Below are 22605 nucleotides of genomic sequence, written 5' to 3'. Positions count from 1 at the left end.
TGCACGTTAGCAAAGAATTTGTTTTATTATTCAACCTGAACATATACTTAAACAAGGAACATACTCATGAAACAGAACACACTCCTTGATTATGGCACACCGCAAACTACTTGGACTAAAGAAAAACTAGTGCAATTGTTTAATTGCATCTAACAACAGAACAATAAAAATGACTTTGTATTCCTTTGTTTTTTGTTCTTTTTTTTCCCAAACCCATTCCATTTGTTCTCTTCTCTCCACAACAAAACCTCCAGTGGTTAGTCCTGGAGACCACTCACACTGCATGAAGCAGACTCCCCATGGGCTGGTCCATGTTACACAGAAGCATGCAAAGGAGGATACTGCAGCATTTGCAATGCAAATCTATTAAATACGTTATAAATGAACAAGGTGTCCCTTTAACACTGCAATTCTAGAGCCTTTATCTGTGGTGGAAGTTTCCAGTGTATTCATTATAAAACAGCATACAATCAGAAACAAACAAGGAATTCTGCAAATTGTTTGTGTTTTCAACTAGCAAATCTTTCTGAGAGCTGTGTCTAGCGCCGAAACCAAAGCCAGCTATTGAGTAGCCAAAAAGCTACAGTAATGGAATACATGATCACTTCCCTCTTAGCACGCTCTTTGTTCTCTTCTTCCAGAAGCTGGAGACGGCGATTAAGTTTGATTATCTAAAAATAAATAAAGGCTTTTAATATTTCATTAAAAGTTGCCACACTTTCTAGAAGCTTCCGAATGACCATGTAAAATTAGTATCTCAAACAGATGGGTGTTAAACAGTTGATAATTTGACCTTCTGTCTTCAACCAGTAGTGATAAGACCCTGCAGTCCCTATTATTTAGGAACAGAAACAGAGTCAGATTCTGCAGACCCCCAGAACAAGACATGGCATGTGAGGGCAGTCCAGCAGGAGCACAGGGAGGAGCCCTTGCCTTGCCTGTTGGGGGTACCTTTGTAGCTATAGAGAAAACCTCCTCCCCCATTATAACACTACAGCTTTGTCCTAATGCTGTCAACTACCGTGTTTTACATACCTGTCTTCTTAAGGAGGCAGCATCTACCACTGTCATGTCATCTGGGGTTCCCTCGAGCGTCGTATCGAAGTTGGAGAGACCGTATCTAGCAAATGAAGGAGAGGGCTCAGCTGTGTCAGCCATGCAGATCAGCAAGTACCATATTCTATCAACATTCTAGTAGATGTGTATTTTGGTGGTGATGAAGACAAGAATTATAATTTATTCTGTAGCTGTTACAGAGTTGCATTTCAGTAGGATCCTAACTGAGTAAAGCACAAACAGATAAGAAGTGGCTAAGTGCTTGACTAAATTCGGGTTGATTGGTCTCCACGCTCAAAATTCTCCACAGAAATTTCCTTCTGACACACAGTTCCTCAAAAGACCATTTCCAGTTAATTGATTCATGAAACCTGAACACTACCTGACCTAAAGTGCCAAAGTTGCAAGAGACCTCGCCAGGGTAGAAATAACCAGAGGCTTGCAAAGAGTCTTACGCTCAGTATCTACTTCAATATCCAAAGGGGACACTTACTGAGATTAAGAACCTCAGACACATTAATCTCTGTATTTTAGGCAGCGAATCTGGCAAACAAAGCCCAGTGCAGTCACTCACTGCTTGCTGAACTTAGTGTGCATTAGAAAGTTTGTTACCAGGGCACTCAGTTTTCTGGATGCAAAAATTCAGAAAGAGAATTATTCCAACTCCAGGACAAGTTAAATAAATACAGAACATTTATTATCAGTTCAAAAGTAAAGTCTATATAGGTTTGTATTTTGATCATCCAAGTGCTAGCTCTTACCCAGATTCATTTCCAACAACTAACAAGTAAAGCAGTTCCTGATCCTCCACCTGATCCTCCCGAGCTTCTCACTTTTTATCTTAAAACCTGGGTTTTCAATATCAGCTCCCTTTGACTTCCTGTCTCATGAGGACCTGTGAACAACTGCTGCAACAGCTTAAAAGGAGCAAAATAATGTCAAGGCTACAGAATTCCCAACAAATACACCTAAAAAAACATTAAGCATTTAATGACATTTAATTGTCAATTCAAACTAACAAGAATATGAGTAGAATTCATGGAGCTTGCAGAATGCCTTTAAGTGCACAAACTACTTTTGCACTGCAGGTTCTTCCATCACTTTCCTGAAACTTCTCTACAATGCCCTCAGCTCAAGCAGCCTCTTCGTCCAGTAAATTGTCAGGTTTCCACGTATCACTGCCCATCAATACTTTGTTTCCAATTAAGAACTGCTAGTTGGGGACTTCAGTAACAGTGAGATCCTTCAGCTTTGCAAAAAACAACAACAACAACAACAACAACAAAAAAAAAACCAAAACAAAACAAAAACAAAACAAACAAAAAAAAAGACCTTACTCCTTACTCTACAGGTCCTCTGAAAACTGAATAGATTTCTGATGAGGGTCTTTTTGTAGCTACATTTTTGTTAGTAGTATATGGTAAAAAAAAATTAGAAAATTCCACCAGATCTACAACACATCTGTCCCTCACCCTCTTCTGGGAAAGGCAGGGAGGGTCAGCATTTCAGCGAGATGCACACACCTCCCTCCCAGCTCACATAACAGTGTATCACCACTGCTCTACAATTCCCAAACCATTCCAAGTATTAAATCAAGAGGGTTACCAACAAAAACCCCCTTGTGATACCTCTTAGACCATTTCAGAAACTGAATTCCTGAGTTAGAGAAGAATCATCTGTTTGAAACCAATTTCTACTCAAACACAAATCTAACCTCCATTTCCATGAAAACACTGAAGTGCAAAAGGCAAATGGGAAAAACGGATGTGAAAGGACTATTTTTCCCCTCATCATCCTGACCATGGATTATGTGTCAATTTCTTACCCAGTTCCACTGAAATTATGTCAATCTGCCAAGACAACAGCAGTGAAAAGGCCTCCAGCAACAACCAACAATCACAGGCTAAGAGCACCTCAAATTAGGTGAGGTAAGGCCAAATCCTCCAGTAAACTCCCTATTAAATAGCAAATACTTGAACTATACAGCTCATGTAATGTAAGAGCCGCCTCTCAGGCATTAATCTGAGTCAAGAGTTCTGCAGCACATTGTATCTACCAGGCAACTGAGATGACTTGGATGGGGAAGGAATAAAGGCCTGAAATACTTCCAGAGTTGAGAGGCAGCATAAAAATGAGCACTGTGCTTTTAAATAACATTGTTGGAAAGAGGGAAATAGAAATCTGAATTTTAGAATTAGTGGATCATGACTAACAAAAAAATGCTCTTTACCTGGTGTTGTCATGATGAGGGTTAGAGGAAGTGGTAGCAGCAGACCCACCACGTAACATTGGCCTACAGCAGGATTTTGTAGATTGAAAGCACAAGACAGAAACAGGAAATGACAAACAAGAGATAAGAGGTGAAACACAAAGATCAAAGGAACGTCAAAATACTTCCAAATATACTCTATGATTCAATATAACTTCTGTAATTTATTTTGTTGTAAATTGCACTTTCATATTTCCCTCAAGCTGATTATAATAAACACTGAATGTTTTTGCAGCTAAGATGTGTAAGCAAATTTTTGATGAAGCAGATTTGGAGAAGCTTCATTTACAGAATACAAATTATTGGAATAGAAATTTAGCCTTATAAAGTAAACATGGGGAACTTCAGATTAGAAAAAATACCCCCCCAAATCTAAAACCTCATCCAACAATAACGGGAAATCAATAAATGTACTACACATACTTATAAAAGCCCTTTTAATCATCCTCTGTTCCCTGCAGGGAAAGGGGAGATTTGTGTTTCCTGCATTCATCTAGACGTAATTCAGAAAACCTGGGCTGGCAGCCTAATGACCATGTATAACCTGAAGAGAGGGAAATCTCTCCAGGAAGAAGGGACTACAGGCTTCAAGCACATCTCTTGAGCATCCTTACAAGTGCTGCTCTTTTCCCTTTTCTTTCTGGGCAGGGAGGAAGAAAAGGTAAAGCTTTTTTAACTGCTGCAACTGGCACTATGTGCTTCCAGGGCCTCTGAGGCATTAGGGCTCCACATCACAGGTGTGCAACAAACTCTGCAGGAGCCTGAAATCTCTCTTCAATCTCTCTCATTTTCCCAATGCCAGCTGCAGATACTTGTATGCATTTAACCCACTTACACTGCAGGCTATAAAACTGAAGGGAAAGAGAATCTAGTAGGAAAATCTTTACAGCAGGTCCATGTAGGAGGTAGAGCTTTGGTGCCAAGGTGGCTGCGAGAATGCTGTGGCCTGGCCTGAGACCAGCCAGAACCATGCAAAAATATCACAGCCACCAGTTTCACTTCAAAAGATCAGGATCTAGGAGCCGTGGCAAACTTTGCTACCTGATAACTATTTACTGGGACCAGGTCCTAGTCCAGTTAGCACCGTAAGTGCACACCACAATGTTCTCCTTTCTAGCACTTAGGCTAGCATGATTTGTTATATAAGACAGAAAGCCCCATTTCTGATACATGCAATATATGAGTGTTCTTACCTACATGTAAAAGGTCTCACAGAAAGTTATCAAAAAAAAAAAAAAAAGCTATTCCTATTCCTAACCAGAGAAATAATTCAGCTGGTCTAAAATCTTCTCTGACAGACGCCTACAACTAAATACTTTGAGACAGTGTAAGAAATTGAGTAAACTAAAATGGAGAAGGTCACAGAATTTCTCTGAGAACTTAAGTCACCTGTAACTAACTGGCAGACATGTGAGTGCCAATACCCAGCAGGCACTTCCCACACCATCTGACACAGGACAACATTTGGATTCTGTGTAATGAGAACAAAAGTCTCAAGTGTTCTCTAAATTCAGCCTCTGTGTGCCATCTTTTGGCAAACAAAGTTTTACAGCTGTTGTAGAATTTATCAATCCTAATTCATAACTACCCATCCCAAGGAAAGCTACAGGCTTGGAGACAGCTGAGGGCTACAGCAAGGCACAAACCCAGAGCACTCTGAGGTCTGTGCAAGTCAGGAACTCAAATTAAAGTCTTGCATCCCACTTCCCAACACAGCCAGGCTGTTAAGATGCTGCGGGTGATTTCTTCCTTTTCATTACAGATCACTTTTTATTTCATTACAGATGGACCCAAAAGGAATACCACAATATTGCCCCACATCTTCTACTTGCTTGTTTTTCTATATCAACAGAGAATTGATTACATTTATCACAGCGTGAGAACCTTACCCCAAAATTAGCAGTAAGTTTTTTGGTAAATACAGAATGTACAAGTATAATATAGGCAAGCCATTAAATGCATGGCCTTCTTTAAAAATATAAGTGTACATTAGAACTTTGAATTTTCTGGCTGCTTCTGTAAATTCCATCCTAAACATTAATGTATGATCAGAAGGAGCCATAACACCAAGGTCATGTGTACTCCCTGCAAATAACAGCAGCAACCTCAAACTTGAAGGGAATGCTCAGGAATACAATTTAATACCACTGGGAGAACAGTCTCTAAGGCAAGGAGCAATTGAACCCAGTCTGTCTCCTGCTGCTTCCACAGTGAGGATGGAACTAGGCTGTGTTTCCTCCCTAAACACATGGTCTGGGAGGAAAACAAGGGGTGGACAGTTCAAGAGCCTGGGTCCAGTTTCCATCACTCCTGTGCCTGTGAACAGGGACTGCTGCCAGGACACACTCTTTGCTCAGCAGAGGCAGCAGCAAAGCTGCTGCCTTTCCCAGCCTCCTCCACACCTGCACACCCATCTCATTTCCTTCTGAACTAACATTACCCCAGGCCAGAGTCAAGTGTAGCCCTCTTTGATGGTCCTAATTCTCTTCCCATTTTATTTCTACAATGAAAAATATCATTAACTTTCTCAACATAAAAAATGATCTTATAAAATCTCAGGATATGACTATGTGGGTAAAGTTTGATATTTTAAAAGGACAGTGTTTTTTTTTTAGAAAGGGCTATCCTAAAGAAAGGAAATTATAAATTGCCCTACTCTTTCCGCTGAAATATAATGTACTGACTCGAGAGATGAGTCAGTTTAGATCAAGTACAGATTTCAAAACAAGTCTATGCAGATATGAAATTGTCTGTTTTTCCTGCATTTAAGACTTCACTAAAATCTCCTTAAATGCATGGAGTTTTTTGGGGGCTTGTTTGTTTGGCTGGTTTGTTTTCAGATTTTTCTTCTGCTGCCTAGAGCACAAAAGATCAATCTTTAAAAGACATTAGTGTTAAGCCCTACAGTCATTCCACAGAAATTGAAACAGAAAAATGGTTAGAACTAGAAATCAAAACTGACCTATTGTCCTTGTCCAAGCTGAAGGAAATGCAAGAGTAAACAGTGATCATTAAATTGTTGCTCATTTAAATAATCCTTTATGTGAGCAGTGCTGGCTGAGCTAGGCATAACTCATTATCTGCAGCAGTACCATCAGCACCTACCGTTAGCAGTTTTAGTAGATTGGTAAATGTTTGGGAAAAAAAAGACAAACTATAAAACAAGTTAAAAATATTTCCAGTGAGTAACACACAGCCACATCTTGTTAGTTTTAAAAGATCTCTTCAAGTATTAAAGATAAAATATTAAGGTAAGGCTTTGAGAAAGAAAACACATTACACAGAGCAAAAGAACAGAGTGCAGGTTCAGAGCAATTTAAAATGATTAATATTTTGCAACCATGCAAGTGGATCATCCAAATTTCACATTCCCACGCCAGCTGTAGTGGTGGGTGTCTGAACACCCAGCCACAAAGAATACACTTTCACCTTATTGAAAAGTTCATTATTTTAGCACCTATTTATTCATAGGCGACTGGAAACAGGATTCCCATTCCTTCTAGGAAGGTTAGTAAGAACACCTCAAAAATTAACTCAAGCCAGGATGAGTAATGCAGCTTTTGAAATATTCAGAATCCTAGAATTTTTCTGATAATTGAACTAAGTTGAAAGTGTACGTATGCATATGGATTTGTTTTCCAGAATCCAAGCAATCACAGGCAAGAACATGCATAAGAGAAGCCAGGAATAAAACCTGTTAGCTTCACAGCAGACTGGGAAGAGGGCTACAGTTCCAATCTGTATTTTAGCAAGGCCTCTCAGCACAGGATACCTAAGTGCTACTGTTCATAGACAGTACAAATTCTTCTTATCTGGGAGCTTTAATTTGGCAAAACAACTTTATAATTGTACAATTTTAATATTGACGAGGAAAAAAAAAGTATTGATGCCCAACTGTTGATTGATAGGCATCAAAATTTTAACAGCAACAGCCTGGCATTTCACAGGACTAAATAATTCATTAGTTAAGCACCCAACTCACTGTATTTCAAGGGATTCTATGAAGCTGATTTTATTTGTTTTTCTGAGTCCTGGTTTAAGAACAAAAGGCCAAAAAGATTGGAGCTCTTTACAATTCAGGAATGTTAATATGGGCATTTATATATTGTCAGGTCAGCAAACATGGTGAGCTACAGGAGGTGCCAGTTTGGAAAGTGACTGCAAACACACAGACATTCACAGTAAGATTGGCTTGATAGTCACATTTCATTACTAAAACAACTAGAAAGTAAATCATTTAAACTTCACACTACATGTAGTAATTGTGCTGCTAAGGTAAGACAGGAGAAGCACATGGCAAATTTCCAAGAACTTGCTAGCACAGGCCACACTGAAGGGCTACAGGAGAAATGAGCAGTTTCTCCCAGTGTTCTTACCAATTATTTCCACTAATCCAATCTCCTGGCAAGCCCTGGGGCTCTGAGCTAGCCCTACATTGGAGACTGTGTGCAATTGTTACCTGAACTTCTGGGCTGGCATACAACTAACCTGCAAATTGCTTTTGGTAAGTGAATATTGCCATTGTTAGTCTTTAGCAATGTTTCTATAGTATTAAACATGCTGTTCTTGGAATGCTTCCAAATCCAGACAGACCAAGGATACACCAAGTGAGCAAAACTCCACTGCAGAGAATGGAAATAACTATACAGGGATTGCCATGAGGCTTGTTCTGGCTCATTACTCTTCAAGTGTCAGGCTATCCATAAAATCAGAGATAGCAATAACCAGAGGAGCAACCAACTCCCCAGTGTCCCCTGCCTTTCCTGCTCTCAGCATCCATCAGTCATGTGGCCACCAGAGAGAATCATCCCCAATATAAACCATAACAGTCAAGTCTTGACACATTATCAAAGTAGTCTACAATGCTCTTTAATATTCTACCCTGTTTCTGCACATTTTTTAATGCCTTATGACATCATCAACCCAATCTTATTGATTTGCACCACTGCTCACCAACAGAAAAGCAGAAGACAAGGCTTGTAAATTTGCAGGCTCAGGGTCAAGTATTAATTGCAGAATACACTGATAATCTCGGACCAGCAAAAACCCTTGCAGCCACAGGCTAACCCTGCCTGTAAAGATTTTTATTTGGAAGGAAACCAAAAGGATCCTATTTTTGAAACAGAAGCATTTTGAAATGTGAATTTTGGATATTTAAATTGCTTATGAATAGTGAAAGCAAAGGAAAGCAAAAGCAAATAATTTCATCTCATTGTTGTGTAAACAGAAACCAAACTCCACTAAAAAGGAGAAAAGAAAAACAAAGCAGCAGAAGCTGGCAGAATCAGTGACAACCAATCACCTGCGGTTTTCATCCAGCACATCCAAGACCTGCTGGTAAGCCCTACGAGTGGAAGACTGGATAAACGACAAAATGCCACGAGCAGAGTAAAGATTAATTCCATCTTCAGGTGACATATTGGGAGGACAGACACGAGCCTGTTGCAGTGATGGGGTCACACTGTTTGTACAAGCACAGTAAATGAAGAGAGAAATACTAGAGTCAGATTTTAAATGAAAAAAAAAAGCTTTTCAGATAGACCCCATTCCAAAATGCTTATTGCCTGCTTTTGGTTTACCCTTCTCCCACCACTGTAAGGTAACACTCCCAAATTTGAGTGCTGTGGGGATTGTGAGCTGCATTTCCATATGTTCATCAGAAACACACACAGGTGGTGTAAGGACACAGTTCTGATCTGTTACACAAGTTAGGCCTAGAAAGTGCTTGTACAGCTAAATCTGTACCTGTTGAAGTCAGTGCTCAAGTCCTCACTTGACCTCAACGAGAGGAGTGTTTTTACAAGCACTGGCATTTTAAGAAAATCCTACACATCATTTCTTTCCAAAACACAAGATTTTTCAATAAGGAGAATCTCACACAGAACCCCTTCAACAAAAATTTTTGGAACCTGTGAGCAAGACGGTATTTTCATTTGCACATGAGAAAGTTTAAAGGCAAACTGCAACAAATTCAAAAAATAGTACAGAATTCACATCCCAATGACTGCAAATCATGTTATCTAACTTGTTGACTATGATGCAAAAAAAAAAAATACTTAAAATATGCAGGACTGGACCTCAAACATGGCCATTTGGATTACACCAAACTTTTCTATCAGTGAGAAAATAGCTTTGATAGATTTGCTTATGTTTCTTTACATTCAAAGTGACTTTATTCACTTTTCTTGCACACAGCAAGACTTTTTTTTTTTTTTTTTTTAATCTGGAAACTTTGTTAGAGGTGAGATGCTTTTTTAGTAGGAATTAATTTGTGTTAATTTAATGTAAATATTAATATGCATGCAAACCAAGTGCAAGCCACTGTACCTTTTAAATCTTGGGTTAGTTTTTATTCCAAGATTAGCAACCATAATTCAACACATTTCCTTGCCACTTGTGCTTTGCTACAACAGCTTTGGATTTAAAATGTCAATCTTTTTGACCTTGGCATTTTAATAAAACATTAATGCCGAGTACTTGGAAGTTGGTTTGATACTTGGCTAATCTCTGGCTGGGTCAGAATCTGTGGCTACTCTCATTTTGAACAGAGCTGCTCTGCAGGTGGCTGGCAGCAAGATCACAAAGCTGAGCAGGACAGAAAGTTCCACTGAACAGACCGAATCAAAGAATGTTACAAATGTCACCTCTCCCACAGCAGAGCTCAGCCACCCTGGGCTTCAAGGGCCATTCACAGACTGCAGCAACTGGGGCTTGGCTGACACTGTTCATTGTTACCTCAAGGGCAGGGATCTTTTCAGGCTGCCATACACTACATTTCAATAAATATCTGGTTGCTTCCTTACAGCTTTTATTGTTCTCCCACACTTGTAGAATCCACCTTTCTTCTATATTTATGATGACTTCTACTTTGTAATCAATAGTAGTGGTCACACCCACACATTTTACTCTGGAATTGCACTAGAAATGCCAATATTCAGCAGAAAAATATCAAGCAGCAGGGGTAAATTCAAAATATTGCCACTAAAATGAATTTATCAGAATTTTTACTCTGTGTGGATTTGCTGGATTGAGGCAAATGAAGGAAGAGTTAAGGCTTGAAATCACAGGATATTTTACATTAAAACTAATTTCTCCTGTACATCACTTCAGAGATGTGCAGAATAGGGTGAAAAACAACTTAATAAAAAAAGGTAGCAAATAATATTTAAACATATTGCAAAACAGAAAACATTGTGAAGTTCCTGTTGTCCAGAATGGCATTAGTATAAATACAACAGTAATGATTTTTGCATTCAAAGATTTCTGTATACTAAAAAGATGCTAAAAAATTAAAAAGCAGAACACAAAAAAAACCAGTTTTAACTAAAACTACAGAATTCTCTAGAATTAAGTTACATGTGCTGATTAAATTCAAGTTATATAATAAGGAAAAAAATTTAAAAAACCAAGAATAATTCTATGAAGGGTACAATGGCCGTGACTGGGGGTGGAGACAGAAGCAAAATTTTTCTTTTATTTTCCTTTTCCAGGATTTGAAATTGCTGTCCTGTAAGCACCTGGCAGTCCTTTGGACTATGTCAGAGACCATGGAGAAATATTAGGAAGCAATTACCTGAAACACAAATCATCCCAGATAACATAAGAGAAAAAAAATCTCTGCCATAAGGAAATTCTCTAATATCTAGTATAAGCACTTATCATTAAGACATTGTGGCTATCCCTCTCCCTCCTTCATTTCCAGTGAAATGGTCCTAGTTGTAGGTATAATTTTGTTTCTCATTTCTGAAAATAATTCTTATCTACATCTCCAGCCACTGTAACCTCTTTGGTTACAGATACCAGTCAATTCCAGAGCTTGGAACCAAAACCAACAAGATGAAATTACAGACATTACTATGAAACAGTACAGTAGCATTTTGCTATGTGCCGTTTTTAGCTTAGCAGCAATCTCCCCTAAACCTCCTCAAAGCATTTGTGGTGTACACAGGCTTTATTTCAGGTATTTCTCTGACTTGCAGTTCTGGTCATATTAAATGAGAGGTAAACAGATTTAACTAATTAAGGTTACTTTAAATTCAAGCACATAGACAGACGTGCACACTTTTCCTCCATGGCTTGCAAGAAGAACAGAATTTCTCAAACTGTGAAACTGAACTCTCTAGAAAGATGTGTTATTCTAAGGAAAAGGCTGGAGCAAAAAGAAAATTAGGTGCTGCCCACTTTTCCACGCATTCTTGGTGGTTTGGTGATTTCCAGCAGAGAAGTGGAATCCCTGCATTCAGCATTGGCTGGCAATGACCAACAGAAAGCTGTTTCTCCAGCTATACAAAACTAGCCAAAGAACAGAGCGTCAAACAAACTAAAGCTATTTTGGAATTTAATTGTCCCTTTCATTGGCTATCAGGTGTTTTTCCCTGTGCTCTTTACACAGGGAAACAATTTGGCCAAGTTTGAGAAACCCTGAAGCAAAATTAGAAACCACACATTCAGTGTAGGTGTTTCAAATTTTATATTCTAAGCTACAGGTACTTAGTCAGAATATTAGTACTGCAGAGAGCTACAGAATTACACACACTCTTGCTTTGCATACACCAGGGAAGGTTCAGGCTTACGTGCAGTCCTTAGTCGAAAGAGGTGACTGGAACCGTGGCATTTTATTTCTTGGGACAGTATCTGATCTGTGCCACCTTGAATAATAATTGTAATCTCTTAAGTAAGCATCCTTAGAAAAAGAGGGATTGTAATTTAGAGTGTTGTCATTATAGCTACACAGACAGTTATTGTACCAGCAGGTACTTGTTAGTCCCAGGATTTCCAAGAGCATTAAAAAATTACTGACTTTAATGAAGCACAGCTGCCAAAAAAATCCTCAGAATTGTCTCTGCGTGCAACTGGATGACAAGAAGAGAAAGACAATGGAAGAGAAACCACTATTTGTGCATGCCAAGAACACTGTGACAGGGAGCCCAGCCAACTCTCACTTGCACAATCTATTCCAAAATGTTTAATTTTGTCACTTTGTAAGTCAAGCCCTGGAATTTCACACAGTACATCTGAATATTTTGTCCAAGAAGGACAACAGTGTCCTAGACAAAAACTTAAGAACTGTAGTCATATTTTGAAAACAAAGGTTTTAAAATGCAGTGCTCCAAGCACCTCTTCAATCCTCATCACAGCATCTGAGCAGCCCAAGTGGACTTCCTTTTCTATTTGAAGATGCAAACCAAACCAAAGCACAAAAACAAAGAGCTGATTTTTGTCAAGGTAGAGCACCACAGCATTTCTAGTGAAGAAGTAAACTATTTTCAGCCAACAACATTGGATATAAGAACTTTAGGAGCAGCTAGTTTCTTGTAATTAACTGGAAAATTAGTATTTCCAGATGGTAAAGGAATTTCAAGGTGATATAAATGAGGCAACAGCTGCACAATAACATTTTCTGTAGTACAAAGAATAGATTTACATGAAACTTGTAATTTTTTTTTTTTTTTTGCAGTTTATACTGTATGTCCAGAGGGCTTAAACTGTGAGGAAACAAGAGCCAAGAGGTTACTTTTCTACCAAGTACAAAAGGCCTGGCCTTCCTGCATTTGTGGGAGCCACACAGGTTCCACTGTGACCGTGGTGTTTTTACAATCTGAATTCCTAGAACGTTCTCCTGAGAGGCAGCCAGGTACAAAGTCACATTCTCCCCTTGGAGTGACAAAACCCGGATGAGGGAGAAATGTCAGACTCGGCATCAGAGTGCCACAGCATGTTCAAAGTGATTTCTTTCTTGGATCATACTGAATCAGAAGAAGCAATTGTGACAGAGAAAGAAGCCATTTCTAGGAACCTCCATGATTTCAAAGCAGATGATCTAACATTAGACACAGCATAACTCCTGTCATAAGAAAACAAGCACCTGGCAGGACAAGAGAAAAATGAAGTTTACTAAAACACATTATCTGCAGGTCAGAAGTGCAAAACACTGCAATGAAGAAGGATTTTTTCCACATGGATAGTAGAGAATACAGATCTGATGGCTCAATATCATCTAACTGTTATTTATCTTACAAGCAAGAGAAGAGATCCTGGATCAATCAAAAAGATACAATAGAAGGTGCTTGGCACTGAAATTATTATTTATTTGACAGATCTTATCAAATACTAGCATGCGTATCAAGAGAGGAAGACTAATCTCCAGGTGTGTTATAATTTCCTGGTTTTTGTAGATGATAGACTGAGTCCTGCCAGCTGCCAGTCATAAGTTCCTTGGACACAGCCTTTTTAAATTTACAGGATTTCAGGTGCTTATTGTATTGCTAAGCCTCTGAAGGTTTGATCGTAGATTAAAATACTGTGACAGCAAATAACATTCAGACCATGTAAACCCAGTAATTCTATATATAACTACTGAGTGACAGCAAAGCACACAGGTGAATTTTACAGACTTAAGATTTTCAGATTCAAGAAGTCCAGACATGTGAGAAATCTGACAGCAACTACAGGCAAAGCTGATCTTACTATTTTCTCAGATGGCTGGCATGGCCCATGACTTTTGGAAGACTAACACGGGGATCAAGTGTAAAGCAATGTCAAGAAATTGCAAGAATTTCTTTACCAACTATTTTTTCCTTTTAAGTACAGTGCATCAAAGACTGGCAAAGCACAGCTGGCAGCATCAAAGGGAGAAATACTTCCTCAGGAAGCCCCCATCACATGAAGACCATGGTACTCCAGCATGTACCACGTCCAAACTACCAGATGGACAAGAGGAAGCCATTCTGAAGTGACATTATAGTGTGTGCAGTCCTACAGGACATTGTGACACCAAAGGGAACTTGGACACTGAGGAGGCTGATAGAACACCCAGAGACTGACCTGGTCAGGCACTTAAAGATGGGAATCTGAGTTTTGCCAGCTCAGTAAATGTGTGTGACTCTGCAGACCTGAGCACCTAGACATGTGCCATCTATAAACTTGTATGAACCCAAAGTCTGATCAAATAACAAGGGGAAGATATGAAACAATATTTCCATTAATATCTGGAAGAGAAGGAGAAGTATAACATGTCTGGAACATGCATCAGAGTACATTTCATTTTAGCCAAATTAACAAGCAGACAGATATGTAGTACACATAGTACCTCTACTGCCCCTGATGTAAATAGAAGAAAACAGGCGTTTCTAGGGCATATTTCACTTGATCTACTTTAGACTAAAAATAGGTAGACCCTAAGTAGGGTATGCATTTATTTCCCTCTAGTCACTGAAAATGAAGTTTGATGGTGACCTAGCAACAGTGTTATACAGTCCACATTGGGTCAGATGAATCCCATCTTTCAAATTTTAAATTTAAAGCCTTTTCTAAGGCAAGTATTCCTTATGGCACCTGTATTAAAATTAATGCATAAAATATTCCTAAGTGTTGCAAAACCAGTTATTTCCAGGTGGAAAGATGCTGTCATTCAGAATAAGCTCTGATTAATCCTAGATTATTATATCTAATAAAAATTTACAGATATTAATGTCTTCAGAAGGCACCCTAAGAACTGCTACCTTGGATGGTAACAATAGATGAAGTTTCCAATTCTAAGTGCTCCTTGCCATTTTGGTCAGAAAAGATTAAGATATATATACTCACAGATTCCAATACATGAAGTACAGTGACACCACAGAAAAGTTACTTATTCTAATATTTATGAGGAAACAAAAATATATCTTCTCTAGTGAATGAAAATCATTATAATCTTAACAGTGAGAGAATTGGGAACATTTTGATGCACAAAGAACTCAATTTCCTGAATATTGAGGGGGAAAAAATATTGTACCAACTCAGAAATGGAAAAATCTCCTGAAATAACGATTTCTGCTAACTGGTGAAACCAACTGTGAGCCCACAAACACTTCCACCCATCCACTGCAAGAAGTCACCTCCCTAAACAAAACCCATAGGAAAGAAGAAAAAGGCTGGTGTTATAATAGTTAAAATTACATTCTTGGCACAACATACAAAACATTAGTTGGGAAAAGCAAACAGGAAGGAAGGAGAGTGTCCCGAGGCTGCAGCAGTGGCCCTGCAGGGGCTGCACTCACATGGAATCGTTGCGGGCCAGCTGCCCGTTCTGCCGCGGGGCGTTCTCGCTCATGGAGCGCTCTCGCTTCAGCCGTCCCACCGCGCGCACCTGCAGCACGGAGCAAAGCACAGATAGCAGCCAGCGAGCTCCAGCACACAGCCCTGCGCCCTGCAGGTCTGTCACTCACCCTGCCCTCACAGACAGAGGCACATTTTCATGGGTTTCACAGGGAGTAGCAGGAAAACAGCTGATGACAGATGTGATGCTGGTACATGTAAAATCAAGCTCCAAACTTACTGCAATCCTTACCTATCCATGTGACCTGATGTCAAAATTACAAATCAACAGAATTTTCAATATTCTCTTGAGATACTCAAAAGCCCTTTGGACACAATCCTGAGTAACATGCTCTAGGAAGACCCTGCTAAGGGAGGCTGGACTAGATCAACTCCAGTGGTCCCTTCCAGCCTTACCCATTCTAGGATTCCCTTCACCAGAGATAAATATATTTCTATTGTATTTTATAAGCCTATAGAATACGCAGCTTCATATAAAATTTTCTATTTTTAAAGTGTCTGTTCCCATTATTCATTTGGATACCACTGTTATACCATTATTTGAAGTTGTTTTCTTCAGTTTTGTTAAAACTCATTCACTCTGTGTGGTGTTATATCATCTGGCTATGAAGTCCAGAAGTTAACCACATACATTATAATGTATAATTATATACAAAACAAGAATCTTATATTTTTTTGGTACTCTATAAATAAAAAAAAAAAACCCTTACAGCTTTCTCTTTATCACAAGCATTTTTCTGTTAGAAATATTTTGAGAAGTTCTAATTATGACTTTATTTTTGTAAGTAGTGAGTAAGCTTGCAGAGCATGGCAATTCCAGGCCATCTGCCACTTCAAAATCTAAAAGAACTACTATAGTGCTAATAAAAATATTTTTGTATTTTCCCAGCATATGTCAGCACCAAGTTGATCTGTTCCACAGTAGAGAAATCATTGGTCATTCCACTTTCTTTAGCAGAATGCTTCTCATCTAAGGAAAAAGCAAAATAAGTACTGGCCTCTTCACTTTGAGGTGTCTGCTGTGGAGGTTTTTCTAGGTCCAAAAAATCTAGCGGTCGATCACTAAGAGAAATAACACGGGGAGGAGTTTTCAATGCCAGTGGTTTGAATGGAGTAGACTGAAGAATGTCAAGGTCTGCTGGTCTGGAAAATGGAATGTCTTCACTATTACCTGCAAAAACATCAATTGTCAATAGAAAGCAAACTGTTCTGAGGCCTGAAGGCCAGTGCTTAAAGTTCAAAAGGTCATCAGAGCAGTAACTTCTCCTGCCTATGCCAAATGATGAAGTATAACTTTCTTTAACAGGTCTTATATGTTGAAAACTACTGTTGAAGTGCTCGTGAAGACCACATTGACACTTATTTGAACAGCTTCTTTGAGGACAATGATCCTGAGTAACCCTGAACCACATCAACTGTTATGCAACTGAGAGCACTGAAGACACAGTCCTATCAGTGGTGTCTTGACTGGGGACATCAAAGCATAAAATATATGCATGTCACACATTTTGCAAACTCTTGGTCAGCAGTTCTGGATCTGTCACTGTAAAGCCCATGACCATAAATACTAAACTAATATTGATAGATTCCACTCATAATAGACAGATTTTTTAAAAAAAATAGCACTTTGATTACAAATGCAAAAACACATTTTGCATGACAAATATAAAGTCCATCCCCAAATTTTTTTATAGTTACTTTAGCTTACAGTTAATTACTCAAAATCAGGTGTAAGTCAATAAACAGTTTTTTTTTTTCTCCAAAAATAGCATAGTAAGATGAAACATCTTCAATTAAACCTTCTGTTCATCATTAATTCATCAGCTGTCTCCATTATAAGGTACACCAAAACTATTCATGAAACATTTTCAGACCTTAAAAAACTTCCCAAGTCAAAGAGCTTCAACTGTTTAAACACCAGAAAGCATTTTACAAGTTATTCTTTTAAAAAATGACATAATCAACACACATTTTTTCCATCCAGAAATCTGGGAAACTGATTTAAGTTTTCACCTGCACTGCGATGCAGACATACCTGCCACTACAATCCGCTCTGGGACCTGCATAGTTACACTGGCATTTGGAAATCCTTCCTGGCTGCCCTTGTCCAGGTCAGAGTTTTGAGGAGCCACCTTGAGCTTCTCGGGGACCCTCATGCGCTGGCTGATGCCCTCGGTGTACTCCATCTCGTACTGCAGCCGGTTCATCTCGGCCATCTCGGCAGCCGGGGACGGGAACGCCGCCCCGCTCATCCTGCACGGGAACACAACGCGCTCACACAGGGACCCAGCAGAGGAGATGCCCTGCTCAGATTACCAGGGAAGTGGGAGATAATAACTGAAGAGTCTTAGTTAAAGGAACAAACTGCACAGTAAAATTCATAGGAAGTGTAGTCACAAAGTGCTGAGAGGTGCAGGCAATAAAAGAAGAACAAAGTGATACTGTAGACAATGCTCAAATTGACGGTTCTCAAACTGAGCTATGACAAATTAAAACAAACAAACAAATAAACAAACAAACCTGTAAATTCTGCAGGTAAGGTATTATTCCTGCACTGGCTGGCAGAAATAGAAACATAAAAAAACAAAGACATCAAAGAATCGGTAGGACTGACAGGAAATCTATTCAGGATTAGTGAGAAATCTAAATTACTGATTTGCATTTACACAAATCCAGTACACTGGTGGTTGAGAAACTGGCTGAAGTCTCACAAAAACTTCATGTTGAGGTACCGGAATGACAGAAAAGACAACCTGGGCAGGAGCCTCCTGCTTACTGTCAGTCACCCAGATCTTACAAGGACAAAGTTCCTTATCAACAGCCTGTCAAATCATCTTGAAAACTGAGAATATTCATAACCCTTCCCAAATACAGCAATACTTTAAACTTCTCACTTCTGTATTTTTCTGTAAATTAACGTCTTACTTTTGTGGAACTGATACAGGATGAGGAAGAGAAAGAAAATGACTTTATTTACACGTAAAATCATTTGCCAATACTTTATATATATATTTTCCTAGAAAAGGAGTGGGATTTCAAATGAAGCAGCGGAGGAGCTTCCTAGAAACTGGGCTGTGAGAAACTTACTAATGCAATGGCTGGGAGTTGTGTCAAAGACCAAGGTAACTGGGAGTCTGAAGTTAGATTTAAGGTAGAGAGAAAAAGAAATCCTAGAGCTGCACCTGGGGGTGGCTGGAAAGGGACCTCAGACAGCTGGGAGAAGCTGATTACCTGGGCAGTGGCCAGTGCACCCTGCTGATGGCTCAGACCCAGATAATGGCTATGGGCTTGGTCAAGAGACACCCTGAAGCTGCACTTGGAGAGGGGCTGGAAAGGGGCTCCCAGATGAAACAATGAGCTGCAAGAACTGGTTGTGGGAAACTTTTCATCCAGGCAACAGCTCACACTGAGATGATGGGGTTTTTTTTAACGTTAGAATAGGAAAACAAAGTTTCTAGACATATATATACATACACGACATGTAAATACAGCTTTCCTGGCAAACCTGCCTATGCAAAGCACGAAATCTCTGAGTGATGTTGCTTAAGTCAGTCCCTACATGAAGTAACCCATTCTGGCAAAAAGGCAGGGTTTGCCACTAAAATTGCAACTACATTCCTTGACTATTTTTGGCAGCAAGGCCACGTCTGTCGCTGCGTGTGCTCTTTGCTGAGCTGAACGTGCAGAATGAGGAGAGGCCTCAGTGCAGAGCAGCCCAAAGCAGGTGAGCCAGCCCAAGCCCCCCCTCCCTCCCACACAAGCCATACTTCCACATTTACCATAAAACCTCAAATAGCCCTCAGCCAATGGACAGGAGCACAGAAAAGGATCTGGATTGAGTAACACACAAATGCACACACTCTGATCACCTGGCAGTCCATCCTACGAGCCTCAGCGTTATTTGCAAGGCTCCCTATCACCACAGGTCAAATAGAGCATCTCAATAATCTCCAAGTGTCACTGTAGCACAGTAGGAGAACAGGTGATCAGGGAGCAGGCTAAAAGGCCAGAGTGTAACCTTAAAAAAGGTCTATGTCAACTTTAAAAAATTAGTTTTAAAGGAAATACTTGAAGTGCTGCACATTTAATCCACCTGTATTAATTATCATTGTTTGTATCAAGTGAAAGTGAAACAACTAGTTTAATCAGGAATAAACACTTTATGGCAGTTCAAGAGTTGCTTAAGCATCTGTCACTTCAAAAATGTCAACCTTTTCACATGGAGTTTTTTCATCCCCGCCCTTTGATTTCTCAAACTAGATTTGTCTTTCTTGCAAGACATTGGCTTGATCAGCCAGTGACATGAACAAAATACACAGCCATCTGAGATTTCTACATTCCAAAAGGTGCTTTTCATTTTAAGCATTGTCTGTGATCAGTAAAGCATTTCCCAATCTCAAAAAATCATAATGTCAAGACAGAGACCAAATTTTAAGAACTTACAGTACCCAGAGTATTGACTGGCAACAGCTTTAAGCACGCTTATTGCTCACATGTGACAAAACTGCTTCACTCTCATTTGGAAACACCTGGTTGGCTCCAAGTTTAGTGATCAAGCATCCCTGCCCTGCAGCAGTGTTTCCACCACAGCCTGGTGAGGCTTTTGGACACAAGTCTGCTTGCACAACAACTGCTTTGCAGCTGCAAGGCAAAACCTACACAAAGCCAGACAGCAGCAGAAAGTATTTATAAACTAAATAACACTGTGTGGGTTTAGCAGTGCTTGCCAAGGCCCTACAGATACAATTCCTCAATATCTTCCTACTCTTGTCTACTTTGTGTCACCGAGAACTGGATTTGCTGTCAAAGTGATTTCAAATTTACCTTTTTACAAGAGAACAGCAAAACAAGAAACAGTGAAATCTCAGCAAGAGATAAAACATTTTATCGAAGCCTCTGAACAAAACAAAGTTATGTTTTCTGCAACGTCCTTTTTATACAAAGCATTTTACAGAAAGCATTAATAACAAATCAGGAGACTGAGGATTTAAAAATTGATATTTACAGAACTAAGTACCTCTTAAAATGACACGATAATAGAAGTCTGAGAATGAGAAGACAATAAAAATCCAACCACAAATACACGGCAAATAGAGAACAGACAAAGTGCAAATGTGTATCAATAGTATTTAATGAAAGAAACGAAGGCAAGGGAAAAAAAAAGGTTATAGAAAGTGAGTTACATGTTCAGAAAGACACAGGAATACCTCCCTCTCTTAAACAAGAACAGAAGAGATGGGGATGAAGCAATGAACACAAATGTGAGGGATGACTGTTTGGCAGCATTTTGGCCATACCTGTGCTGCAACTTGGAATGTTCTGCACTGTGTGCAGCCCCAGATACAAGATGAGCTCTGGTAACAGTATAGCTCTGTCAGCACTGAGCTCAGAGAGGTTTTACAACCCTTTTGTTTTTTGTTTTTTTTTATAACCAAACTGTAGCTTCTCCAGCTCCATTACAGTTTGTTCCTGATGTGGCTGCTTCAGACATCCTCTGTTCATGTGCACATAAGCTACAAAGTGTTCCCTTGGCAAGCATCCAGTTATCCTTGGACAAGTAAAAATGGGAAGAGGGAGACTCAGAGCAAAGTTGAGGACACGGATTAAGGGCCCAGAAGACCTTACTGTGGGCCCTGTAACTATCAGAATACAGATCAGCGAGGCCGTGAACTAGCGAAGCACGAACAGAACAATGCGAGGGAGAGGAGGGCCAGGGCCAGGCTAAGGGCTGAGAGCTGCTCTGCAGAGCACACTTACAGTGCTGAACTGAGGCACTGGTCCCTCTCCTTACCACTGGGATGGCACCAACAAAATGTACCTGCCACACACGAGCAAGGCCAAATGACCACAAAGCACTAAAGGCTACATTCTTTCAAGTTTGCTTTACTCCAAACAGAAGAGTGCTTTAACACAAAATACTTTTAATTTTCTTTTTTTTTAATAAGGAAAAAAAGATTCTAGAGAACGTTAGAAGAAAAACGTCATTCTGACAAGCATTTTTCTGGAACACCAACTACCCACAGCGCTGTGGCGGCATTAAAAGCATTGGAAATAGCGGGGGTGCAGGTCCTTCCTTCTCTCTAGGGCTCGTCAGGCGGCTCAGCCGGTAACGTCCGAGGGACCGGGGAGCTCGGGCCTCGCCCCGCCTGTCCCGGGCTCCGCTCCGCCACCTGTCCCGCTACCGAGCGCTGCCGGCAGCGGCCCCGGGCACAGCGCAGGGGCCGGGGCGTGAGGGGCCCCGAGGGACCAGGGCTGGGCGGCCGCGGGACACTCGGGCTGGAGGGGCTCCGGCTGCGGCCCCGCGGGCAGGCCGAGCCCTCCGAGCGGAACCGGGGCCGCTGCCGCCAGCCCCTGGCGGTCCGTACTCACCCCGTGCGGCGGAAGGAGGCCGGGGAGCGCCGCCAGCCCGGCCTGACCCGGCCGGGAGCGCCTCAGGCACCGCGGCTCCGCACCGCGCTCCGCGCGTCAGCCGCCAAACGCGGCCGGCGTGTCCCCATCGGGTTTCCGTAAGGGCCGCGCATCATGTGACCGAGGCGGGCGGAAGTGGCTCTTGCCGATGCCTCACGTGTGAGGGAGGCGGGGCAGCCATCTTTGCCGAGGGCAGCGTGCGCCGCGCAGGCGCGTTGGGGTGCCCGGCAAGGTGACCCGCGGGCGCTGCGGAGCGGGAGTGCTGTGAGTCCTGTCCTGCTCTGCCCTGTGCCCTGTCCAGCTCTGCCCTGTGCCCTGCCCTGTGCCCTGCACTGCCCGGGACAGCCGCGCTCTGTCCCGCACACGGAGCGGTGCCCCGCGGGCCCGGTGTGTGAGCTCGGAGCTCCCGGCGCCCTGCCCGGCCGCAGCCATCGCTACCGGCACTGGGCATTTGGCACCGAACGCGGCTCACACCCGCGCACTCCCAGCGGAGCTGAGACCTTCCAGGAGCCCCATTAGCTGATCCTTCCCCACACTGATTCTCAGAGAACCCAGGAGCAGCTGCTGCTTCAATTTTCCAGCTCCACACAGGAAAGTACAATGAAAGATGCTGTTATACCCATGAGGTATTTTTTTAAAAGAAGAAAGCAGGCTCAGAGCTTTCACTATCTTTGGATCTATGATTACGATGCTCTGGAGGTCAGAAGGTGTAGCAGTTCCACCACAGAAGCGTACATTGATCGAGGGCTTGCAACTTGCTAATTCAGCTCTTCACA

The 22605-nt window shown here is 41.0% G+C and overlaps 1 protein-coding gene across 8 annotated transcripts; it reads right to left on the bottom strand.

Annotated features, from left to right (window-relative positions):
* On the bottom strand, positions 1–21958 carry MFF (mitochondrial fission factor). 8 transcript variants are annotated; one of them, XM_030280188.4, is made up of 10 exons: positions 21791–21958; positions 17457–17674; positions 16420–16592; positions 15364–15452; positions 11899–11973; positions 8628–8786; positions 6288–6305; positions 3287–3349; positions 1036–1120; positions 1–671 (listed from the first exon to the last, which is right to left on the bottom strand). In XM_030280188.4, the coding sequence occupies exons 2-10, from the start codon at positions 17671–17673 to the stop codon at positions 540–542; spliced, it is 1011 nt and encodes a 336-aa protein (XP_030136048.1). In that variant the 5' UTR covers position 17674; positions 21791–21958; the 3' UTR covers positions 1–539. The 8 variants fall into 8 exon arrangements, with proteins under 8 accessions (XP_030136048.1, XP_030136049.1, XP_030136052.1 ...); XM_030280189.4 differs by lacking the exon at positions 6288–6305 and having other exon boundaries at positions 21791–21957; XM_030280192.4 differs by lacking the exon at positions 8628–8786 and having other exon boundaries at positions 21791–21957.
* Positions 21959–22605: the final 647 nt, after the last annotated feature.

This window comes from Taeniopygia guttata, chromosome 9 (assembly GCF_048771995.1).
Source record: "Taeniopygia guttata chromosome 9, bTaeGut7.mat, whole genome shotgun sequence".
Taxonomy (NCBI): Eukaryota; Metazoa; Chordata; class Aves; order Passeriformes; family Estrildidae; genus Taeniopygia; species Taeniopygia guttata.
This window is presented reverse-complemented; position numbering and strand designations above follow the sequence as displayed.